The sequence below is a fragment of the Crotalus tigris genome, unplaced genomic scaffold, assembly GCF_016545835.1.
Source record: "Crotalus tigris isolate CLP2741 ecotype Arizona unplaced genomic scaffold, ASM1654583v1 scf7180000024308.805542, whole genome shotgun sequence".
Classification (NCBI taxonomy): Eukaryota; Metazoa; Chordata; class Lepidosauria; order Squamata; family Viperidae; genus Crotalus; species Crotalus tigris.
This window is the reverse complement of record NW_024100480.1, coordinates 763,504-775,000: the sequence shown is the minus strand read 5'-3', so window position 1 is coordinate 775,000 and position 11,497 is coordinate 763,504. Positions and strand designations below refer to the sequence as shown.

At 43.7% G+C, this 11,497-nt stretch overlaps 1 protein-coding gene across 1 annotated transcript in view; it reads right to left on the bottom strand.

Moving 5' to 3' along the window:
- The window catches only part of PLXNA4 (plexin A4), a 49,719-nt gene that overhangs the window by 15,060 nt on the left and 23,162 nt on the right, over positions 1–11,497 (bottom strand). Inside the window, exon 2 of the mRNA XM_039324754.1 lies at positions 1–1,151. This exon is cut by the window's left edge and continues 152 nt beyond it. Coding sequence (XP_039180688.1) covers positions 1–1,030 — 1,030 coding nt within the window. The 5' untranslated portion in view covers positions 1,031–1,151. The remainder of the gene's footprint in view (positions 1,152–11,497) is intronic.

Genomic DNA, 11,497 nt, shown 5'->3' with positions numbered 1-11,497 from the left:
TCCTCTTTTGCCCCTTGGAGAACACCGTGAAGAGGACATCGTCCTCGGGCATAATCCCCAAAGATCGAGCCAAGATGGATCCCGCCTTCGATAAATAGGCGGCCTGCAACAACCGATACTCCACCCCGTTCTTTTCGCAGCCAATGGGCAGCTCGACGTACGAGTTGAAGGCCGTGTCTTCTTTACAGAGGCGGACTAGCTTCGAGGTGTAAACCTGCTCCTTGGTGGTGGAACCCGACGGAGAAACCATCTCCGGCTGAAGGGTCAAGAAATAGACAAAATTGCCACTGCTGAAGCCGTAGATGTAGTAAATATCGAAGTCTGGGATGATGGTGAACGTGTCCGACGGGATCTTGATCATGGAGGCCACAAACTCGTCGTGGAAAACGTAGGCAAACATGCCTTCCGCTTCCGAGTTTTTGGGCAGCTTCCGGCTGGAGATGGTGGGGAAGTATTCGGGCTTCCCGTCCACCGCCGTGGCAATGAACAACTTGTCGTCCATGTTGTTGTAAGAAACGATGACTCCGTACACCGACCCGCTCTCGTTCACCCCCGAGAGGTAGTGCTCCTTGTTGTGGAAGGGCTCCCCCAGTTTGAACAGGTCGTCCAACCTCAAGAGTTTACAGATCCCTTGGTATAAGCTGCCACAGGCGATCAACCTGTTCTCTTTGTAGTCAATTAGTAGCATCTTGTTGATGTTGTTGGTGGATACCAACGGCTCGTTGCAAGGCTGGACTATCTTGGGAGGATAACATTTGGGGTTATCGATATCCGGGCCCGTCTCGTGACGGGCCTCCACCACCAGCTCGCCGGAGAGCTTGTAGATCCAGTTGATAGCTCCCAAGTAAATCGATCCTTTCCTTTTGTCAACCACCAAGTGGTTGAAGGAGATCTCGGCGGCTTCCGAGGAGAAGATCAAAAAAGGTTTCTTTGGGTGAGAGGGGAGCTGCCTAGCGGCCGAAGACGGCCCCACCGTGCAGAACACAAGATGCAAGCCAATGCAGGTCCACCTCCACATGTCTCCCGACATGGTGGCAAAAAGTTTTTTTGTTGTTTTTTTGTATTCCTAAATGGGAAGCGTGGCGGAGAACAACCAACCAGCTTGCAGAGGCAGAGGTTTCCAGAGTGCCGGTCCTGGAGCACAGCTTATCCTAAGGGAAAAGAAGAGAAAATTGAGAGGCCGTTATTCCTTCCCCTCCTAGTCAGACCTGCCGTAATTCAAGAAAGCTGGCTGAAGAGCTAATTCTCCCCGTCGCCTTTATTTATCCCTCGGAAAAAGGAAGAATGAAGAGATCGACAAGCAGAATGAGCAAACGCTTCGACTCCTGTCCAAGCAGAAGAAGAAAGGGACATAAGCGTTGTCTCTTCCCAACCATCTTCCCCAACCTGGTTCCTCACCAGATGTCTGAGACTTTGGTTCTCGGACTTGCCGGCTAACCAACACGATAAGGAAGCGTGGGCCTTGAAGGCCGGCATACTGGAGAACATTGGAGAAAACAGTTGATATGTGATTAAGGCATCAGGCTAGAAAGAGGGGGACCGTAAGTCAGTGGTGGCGAACCTATGGCACGGGTGCCAGAGGCGGCACTCCGAACCTTCTCTGTGGGTACACGCACGGTCACCCCAGTCCTAGGCCTTCAGCTGGGTTTTGTAAAACCTTTTCGCTTTAGGCCTCTGTCGCCGTGTGCAAAAAAAAAAAAAGGTTCAATCAATCAGTCAATTTCACCTTCTCGCGGGAAAAAAAAGATCTCACAAAGTTGGAACTGATTGAGCGAACTTTTTAGTCCCACCCAGTCTGCCGTTACCACCGCAGCCACGCCCACCCATTGGGCCACGCCCAGCCAGTGGGCCACACCCACCTGGCACCTGACGATGCATAAGTGGGTTGCAGTTTGGGCACTCGGTCTCTAAAAGGTTCGCCATCACTGAGATAGACCTATTCCGTGGAAGGAAGGAAGGAAGGAAGGAAGGAAGGAAAGAAGGAAGGAAGGAAGGAAGGAAGGGAGGGGGGGAGGGAGGGAGGGAAAGAAAGAAAGAAATAAAAAGAAAGGAGGGAGGGAAAGAAGGAAGGAAGGAAAGAAAAGGGAGGGAGGGAGGGAGAGAGGAAGGGAAAGAGAAAAAAAAAAGAAAGGAAGGAAGGAAGGAAGGAAGGAAAGAAAGAAAGAAAGAAAGAAAGAAAGAAAGAAAGAAAGAAAGAAAGAAAGAAAGAAAGAAAGAAAGAAAGAAAGAAAGAGAGAGACTGGGTCAATCACCAGGAGACGAGAGAGAGAGAGAGAGAGAGAGAGAGAGAGAGAGAAGGAGGATAATGGGAACGCAACCCAAATCAACCCCCAGAACACAAAACAGATAAAATGGGAGCTGAAAATGAAGCCGGAGGCTCAGGATTCTGCCAGCTTTGTCGCTTCAAAATTTCAATCCGCTTTAAAACTACAAACACCAGCCAAGATTGGGGCTGTAAAGATGTGGCTGAAACATGGAGATCATTTGCAAATACCCCAGAAACGGACCCAGACACGCAGCCCGGGAGATTTTTACTTTGTATTTCTGCATGTTTACTAGGCCTCAAGTTTTCAGGGCTTTCTTTATTCTTATTATTCTTATTATTCTTATTTGATTTTCTCCTCCCAAAGCAGAAGCTTCAAAGTTCCACATTTGGCTTCATGGAAAAATCTGGAGGAGAACAAAACGCTAAAGAGGCAAACAGCACATTCTCCCTACTTCGATAAACAAGAATGTCCCTCCTTATGCTTGGAGGGCTATTTGCGTGCTTTCATTGTCCTCACGTCGCTAAGTGAGGTTAGCCGCCCTTGTTTAAGACACTGTGGTACTCTGCGCTGGCTGCAGGGATAAATAAGGAAAGAAACAAAAGGAGGCAGGGATAATCAAATTAAGGACTAGTAGCTTGACTGTATGATGGCCAAAATTAAATTGGACAGCCATATTGTGGAAAGCCAGATATTTTTTTTTTCACATGTTCACACTTGCCTACACGCTTTAGACCAATCACTAGGCGAGGGTGAGTTCTATTCCCGCCTTAGGCATGAAAGTTGGCTGGGTGACTTTGGACCAATCAGCAGGAAACCATGTTCTATTCCCGCCTTAGGCATGAAATCTGGCTGGGTGATTAGGCCAATCACCTGGAGACTGTGAGTTCTAGTCCCACCTTAGGACGAATTTGGGCCAATCCCTCTTACTCAACCCACCTCACAGGATTGCAAGGAAAACAAGGAGTATTAAGGATGTTAACCACCTTGAGATATTAATATGAATAATATAAATCCTGGCTTTATACACACACACACACACACACACACACACACACACAGTTATAGTTAAAGTTATATAGTTATAGTTATATAGTTATGTGTGTGTGTATAACTATAACTATATAACTTTAACTATAACTCTGTGTGTGTATAATAATATATAGTTATGTGTGTATATATAACTATATAACTTTAACTATAACTGTGTGTATAATAATAACAATAATAAAGATACACATACACACACACAGTTATAGTTAGTTATATAGTTATAGTTATACTTACACACACATAAATATATAACTATAATTATATAACTTTAACTATAACTGGGTGTGTATTATTATTGTTATTGTTATTGTTGTTGTTGTTATTATTATTATTATTATATATTCACTCTGTATTTACTCCCTCAATATATTTAATAATAATAATAATAGTAAAATTGGAAGGGACCATGGAGATCATCTAGTCCAACCCCCTGCTCAGACAGGAAACTCTATACCATTTCGGACAAATGGCTGTCCAGTCTCTTCTTAAAAACTTCCAATATTGGAGCATTCATCACCTCTGGAGGCTGGTTGTTCCACTGGTTAATTGTTCTCACTGTCAGGAAGTTTCTCCTTAGTTCTAGGTTGCTTCTCTCCTTGATTAGTTTCCACCTGTTGCTTCTTGTCCTGCCTTCAAGGGCTTTGGAGAATAGCTTGACTGCCTCTTCTTTATGCCAGCCCCAGAGATATTGGAACATGGCTATCATGTCCCCCCTCGTCCTCTTCGTTAAACTAGACATACCCAATTCCAGCAACCGTTCCTTATATGTTTTAGCCTCCAGACTTCTAATCATCTTTGTTGCTCTTCTCTGTACTCTTTCTAGAGTCTCAACATCTTTTTTACATCGTGATGACCAAAACTGGATGCAGTATTCCAAGTGTGGCCTTACCAAGGCCTTGTAAAATGGTATTAATACTTCACGTGATCTTGATTCTATCCCTCTGTTAATGCAGCCCAACATTGTGTTGGCTTTTTCGGCAGCTGCAGCACACGGCTGGCTCCTATTTAAGTGATTGTCTACTAGGACTCCAAGGTCCCTCTCACAGTTACTACTATTGAGCAAGGTGCCACCTTGCTCAATAGTAGTAACTATTTACATATATAGAGAGATTTTTCTTCACAACAATCCTGTGAGATGAGTTGGGCTGAGTAAGACGGTGTAGCCCAAAGTCATCCTAAGGCGGGACTAGAACTTGCATTCTCCCAGTGATTGGCCCAAAATCACCCAACCAGCTTTCATACCTATGGCAGGACTAGAACTCACAGTCTCCTCATGATTGGCCTGAAGTCACCCAACGCGTACATTTAAAGTGACAATAGAGGTATTATTTCTACTCTACTCTACTCTACTCTACTCTACTCTACTCTACTCTACTCTACTCTACTCTACTCTACTCTACTCTACTCTACTCCACTCCACTCCACTCCACTCCACTCATTACTCTACTCTCTACTCTACTCTACTCTACTCTACTCTACTCCACTCCACTCCACTCCACTCATTACTCTACTCTACTCTACTCTACTCTACTCTACTCTACTCTACTCTACTCTACTCTACTCTACTCTACTCCACTCCACTCCACTCCACTCCACTCCACTTCATATTTTCAATTCTATTCTATTCTATTCTATTCTATTCTATTCCATTCCATTCCATTCCATTCCATTCTATTCTATTCTATTCTATTCTATTCCATATTCTGTTCTATTCTATTTTCTATTCCATTCCATTCTATTTTCTATTCTATTCTATTCTATTCTATTCTATTCTATTTTCTATTCTATTTTCTATTCTATTCCATTCCATTCCATTCCATTCTATTCTATCCCATCCCATCCCATCCCATCCCATCCCATATTTTCTATTTTATTTTCTGTTTCGTTTTGTTTTGTTTCATTTCTATTTTCTATTTCATTCCATTCTATTTTCTATTCTATTCTATTCCATTCCGTTCCACTCCATTCCGTTCTGTTCTGTTCTGTTCTGTTCTGTTCTGTCTCTGTTCTCCTGGCTGCACTCAAGGACCCCAGGGAGAGAAAGGGAGAAGCAGCTTTCTTAAGCAAGATGCTGACTTAAGCAAACGGATCCAGCTGCCTAGCAATTCAACCCAAGATCAGCTCCCCCAATCCTCGTTAATCTCTGCAAAACATTTTCTCCCCCCTCTTGCTGGCTTCTTTAAATAAATCCTGATTACCGCCGACAGGGAATCTCTAAAACCCACACAGGGAGAGAAAGACGGCAAAGAAACCGAGGCAAGGCAAACTGTTGCTCACACAATTACAGGTAGTCAATGGTGGGATTCAAATGTGTGAATGGACGCCACTTCCGGAAGTCCATTCTGGGCCTGGGCAACAAAAAAATTAGCTACCGGTTCTGCCGAACTGGTCGAACCAGCTGAATCCCACCACTGCAGTAGTCCTCAACTTACAACAACGGAACCCAAAAATTACTGTTGTTAAGCCAGGCGGGGGGGGAAGAGAGTTTTGTTCCATTTTTACAACCTTTCTTGCTCCGGTCGTTAAATGAATCAGGGCAGTTGTTACGGGCAGGAATCAGCACCTCACTATGCTTCAAATATTCCTGGATCGAAAGATTCCTTTAACTTGTACATATTTTAATCTCGTTTTCGATATTTTAAGTTCCGGATTGCATCATATGCCTGGATTTTAATGGTGACACTCCTGACACAAATCCACAAACTGACTTAATGGCCGTTTTTCACCCTTACAACTGTTGCAACGTCCTCACGGTCCCGGGGGGTCAAAATTTGGATGCTTGGCCACTGACTCATATTTATGACGGTTGCAGTGTCCTGGAGTCACGTGGTCCCACACAGTCGTTAAGGGAGTCTTTGCTTGTCCGATGGCGGCAAAAGGGGACCACGTGACTCCAGGACACTGCAACCGTCATAAATATGAGTCAGTGGCCAAGCATCCAAATTTTGACCCCCCGTGACCGTGAGGACATTGCAACAGTTGTAAGGGTGAAAAACGGCCATTAAGTCAGTTATTTCAGCGCCACCATAACTTCAAACGGACACTAAATGAATGGCTGTAAATTGAGCCCCTCTTGTTATGAAAATAAGGGGAGGGGATTTGAAAGTTTGTTTTTCGGAACTGGCCCGCCTGCTTCGCCAGCTGCTGCATGGATCTGCGGAAAACGAAATGTTATTTTGAAAAAAGAAAAGAAGAAGTAATAAGAAAAATCCTGGACTGTGCTGAGATGGACAAATTAACAAAAGAGATAAAAGAAAAGGAAGACACAGAGTATTATATAATATGGAACAAGTTGTATGTCTGGTTGGAGACGAGAAATAATAGAGGAGAAAATGTGGAAAGGTCAAAAGTGAAAATATGTGTATAATAATGTATAATAATAATAATATGAATTATTCTTAGTAAGAAGTAGAACATGAAGGAAGAAAAATCTAAATAAGAAATAACGGGGCTATAAGGACAAATATTCTAAAGAAGAGTAAGGGGGAAATATAAATAATAGATTACCGTTACGCAACTGCTGTAAAAAAAAAAAAGAGTATATATTGTGTCTATATGTGTGTTATGTTTTGCTTTGTTTTGTTTTGTCTTGTTGGTTAAAAACAAAAAAAAATTAAAAGAAAATAAAAGAAAAAAGAGCAGCTTGGTAAGTACGAGAAGGCAAAACGAAGAAAGAAACCGGGAAGGAGAATTCTGACTTGTAATTAATGGGAACTGTCAGACCTCTTTCCCTTTTTCCCAAGAAAACTGTCTCTTCTCCTCCTCCCTGTTGGCAAAGAAAGATTCTCATCTTGAGATCCGGGATTATAAACAGAAATGGCATGAGAAAAACCTCTCCAATAAACATTGTACACTTATGTTGACGGTGGTCTCTTGTGGCCAAACACACGCTGGCGAGAGTGACAGATTACAGCAGCGCTGTTCAACCTTGGCAACTTTAAGACGCCTGGACTTCAACTCCCAGAATTCCCCAAAGAGTTGAAGTCCAGACATCTTAAAGTTGCCAAGGTTGAGAAACATAAAATGTAGAACAGAGAAGGGGTGGAGCCTTGGACTTTCAGAGCAAGCATGGCAAACGAGCAGAGCTAACGACGACAAAGACTAAGGAACTGGTGGGTAGAATCTCTCCAGACAAGGAGAGGATAGGAGATTGCCCACATGTGCTCCGGATGACTGCGCCAACGCAGGGAGACTTCAGGGCAGCAGTTTTCTGCAGGTTTGAGTGGCAAGGGATGACAGAATTAGCCATCTAAGTTGGTTTAATAAATAATATTGTCATATAGGGGACAGGACGTGTGGTTTTTTACATTGTGGATTTCTAATATTGTAAGCTGTCCGGAGTCCCCTCTCTGTGAGTCAGGCAGCCATATAAATTTATTAAATAAATAAATCAATAAATTTATGACAGACAGACAGACAGATAGATAGACGACAGATAGACAAACAGATAATTTGGTACGTAGGTAGGTAGATGAATGATAGAGATAGAGATGGACGAATGGATAGATGATGGATAGATAGACAGATAAATATAGATCATGCTCACAACCACACTTGGGACTTTTAGATGACATTAAGATCGCAAACCTCACTTTCTAATCACCTTCAGGAATTGCTTATGAATTCTTAATCTGAATTCTTAATTTAATTCGTCTTGAAGCTATTAGCGACCTTCACAATGACAAGTTTGAAGAGTTTTGGTGAGGTGAGTTTATTTTCAGCACTGAACAGAAGGAGGAGGAGGAGGAGGAGGAGGAGGGAAGGGGAGGAAGAAGAAGAAGAAAAGAAGAAGAAGAAGAAGGAGGAGGAGGAGGAAGAGGAGGAGGAGGAGAAGAGGAGAAGGAGAAGAGGAGGAGGAGGAGGAGGAGGAGGAGGAGGAGGAGGAAGAAGAAGAAGAAGAAGAAGAAGAAGAAGAAGAAGAAGAAGAAGAAGAAGAAGAAGAAGAAGAAGAAGAAGAAGAAGAAGAAGAAGAAGAAGAATCTTCAGCAAACTTTCCTCCACCTGATGACTTTCAAACGTTCTACCTTCAGCTCCTCCAATCCAAGCACTGCACTATCAAAGGCCCAACACATCTGGAACTGGCAGAGCTGAAGAGGCTAGTTGCAAAATCTGGTTCCAATGTGCAAAGAGAAGCCAAGACATTTTCTAACCGAAATAAACTGAGACGCTGCTGCCTCAGAGCACATAAACACTCCGCTCTGCTCTTTGGCCACACCTGAAACATCTGCCTGACTGGCCGCTACTAGCATCCGTCCATCAACGACTGACTCCAAATGCTGACTGAGCACTTGGGGAAACTTGACATCCAGCACAGCTGGAGGGCGCCAAGTTGGCGGAGGATGAGATTAAGCCTCCCATCTATCGGTCTTCCTTGCCACAGCTCAGATGCTCTGGCTGTCATACGTCATGTAAACAGCCATAGAGCTCTACAGCTAGGCTGGAAACATCTGTTTGATTGGCGGCAATTAGCAGGCGGCGAAGCGGAGTTGAAACGGCATCGTTTTTTGGCATCTCCAGCTGCTGGAGAAGGGGAAAAACAGGGTTAGGGCCAGCTCCGCCCAACATGCATAACCGCCACATTTTGTAACACACCCACATGCAGGCTATCCTGGGGGAGACAACGGATGCATCTGCTTTGGGCTGTGGCTGTCATCCGGGGCGCAAAAGTAATTCCGTACGAATTCCTTGAGTTTTGCTTGACCACGACTGTAAGCAAAGCCGGTTTAGGCTTCATCGTTAGTGATGTGCTTATTTATTTCTATCCTTTCCTTATTATTTTTACAAATAACTCAAGGCCGCGAACGTCTCCAACACACCTTACTCCTCCTACTTTCCCCGTAACAACCACCTTGTGAGGCGGGTTGGGCCGAGAGAAAGGGACTGGCCCAAAGTCACCCAATCAGCATTCGTGCCTAAGGCGAGACTAGAACTCACCGTCTCCTGGTAATCGGCCCAAAGACCCCTCCAGCTGGCTTTCATGCTAAGGCAGGACTAGAACTCACCATCTCCTGGTGAGTGGCCCAAAGTCATCCAGCTGGCTTTTATGCCTAATGAGGGACTAGAATTCACCGTCCCCTGGTAATTGGTGAATAGAACAAGAATGGAATGGAATGGAATGGAATGGAATGGAATAGAATAGAATAGAATAGAATAGAATAGAATAGAATAGAATAGAATAGAATAGAATAGAATAGAATAGAATAGAAAATATGGAATGGAATGGAATAGAATAGAATAGAATAGAATAGAATAGAATAGAATAGAATTAATACCTTTATTGTCACTTTAAATGTACGCTAATCAGCATATACTAAAATGAGATTTCGCTGCATACAGCTCTCCTAGGATAACCACCTCCAAAATGCACTGCGTAAACATAACAAAATAAATTAATAAATTATGCACATACCCGCATGCACACACATATGTGGCCCAGAGATGAGATTCATCTAGATCTTCAGGTTCTCTGCTGGGCAGGCAGAAAAGCAGAGTCAGAATGAAGGACGGGAACCTTAATCTGACTGTCAAAGAATCAGGGAGAAAGTTCCTCCATCTGACTCCACCCAACCCATCATTCCCGCTTGTTTCATCCTTCAGGCACTGTGAATCATCGTATGGATGACCGTTCCTGGAATAGGCCTCGGTTCTCCTCGCTGTAAACCAGCCTTAGACTCACAGACGGTTCCTGGAATACGCCTCAGTTCTTTCTCCTTGCTGTAAACCAGCATTAGACTCATATAAGCTGGACAAACCATTATAGTCTCCTCGTGATGTCCCAGAGCTGTTGTGCTACCCATGGGACACATTGTCTTTGGGTGTGGTTGTGAATCATGAGATTTCTCGTTCTCCCTAACTAATCAAAGGGATGCAGTTCTAGACACACGCAGTGCTTCCCCAGAAGGGGATACTGGGTGTGGGAAGTCAGCCCCCCCCCCAGAGAAAGAAATATTTTTGGTAATATTTAAAAGGCAGAATATATTTCCCTAAAGGATTTTAAAAGCAGAAAACAAGCCCCCCCCCCAAGTCTCTCTGTCCCAAACAGAAACCAAGTCTGCAGAATTGCAGATGTGATAATCTTGTCAGAAAGACCGGAGTCAGGAAACTGGGATTAGGAAGAAAGATCCCTAGAATCAACACACCAAAAATCTAAGAGTCATCAGCCACAGCCCCAGGGATGCAGGATATGACCCTTGGGACATAATAGGATTAACCCACCACCATCAGAATACCAGAAAGGCATCCTCAGACTCAGGTCAAAGTTCATGCCACAGGAACAACTCCAAACAAAAGGCTCCAGAGGGTATAAAAACCCAATCCCTACATGTGCTCTCTCTCTTTTCTTCCAGAGCCATCTTCCTGTCAGGCTGTCCTCTTCAATAAACTGCAACCTTCTTTCTAAAGCAGTTGCCATGTTGTTTATTCCCGGCTTGGACTGAACCATGATGAAGACTTTTCCTTCAACAATTGTTATTAAACTGTATTTAACGGCAAGATGTAAACGTCAGCCCTTCGAAAGGCAGGTAGGTCCTCGACTTACCACAGTTCATTTAGTGATCGTTCAAAGTTACAACGGCACTGAAAAAACCGTGAATTAGGACTGGTTTTCACACTTACGGCCTGTGGGAAGAATCCAGAAATATTTGGGGGAAATATTAAAAAGGCAGAATATATTTCTCCAAGATCTTTAAAAGGCAGAAACCTCTCTCCCTGCCCCCAGCCAAACAACTCGGCAAAAACCAGCTTTTAGAAATGCAAATTCAATAATCCATTCAGGAAAGTTGGAGGCAGGAAGCTAGAAATTAGGAAGACAAAGAGACCTAAAGTCTACAGACATATACCCAAATTCTAAGGCCAAGAGACATAATAGGATTAACCCATCAAAAGGGCACACTCGGACTCAGGTCAAAGTACATGACCCAGGAAATACAAAGCCTCAAACAGGAACAACTCCAAACACAAAAGCCCAAGAAGGTATAAAAACCCACCACTCCCAGCTCCATGTGACCCCTTTTTTTCCAGAGGCATCTTTCTGTCTGGCTCTGCTCTCCAATAAACAACAACCTTCTTTTTAAAGCAGTCTCCATGTTGTTTATTCCCAGCTTGGACTGGACCCTGATGAAGATTTTTCTTTCAACAGACTGTTGCAGCATCCCCACGGTCACAGGATCAAAATTCAGACA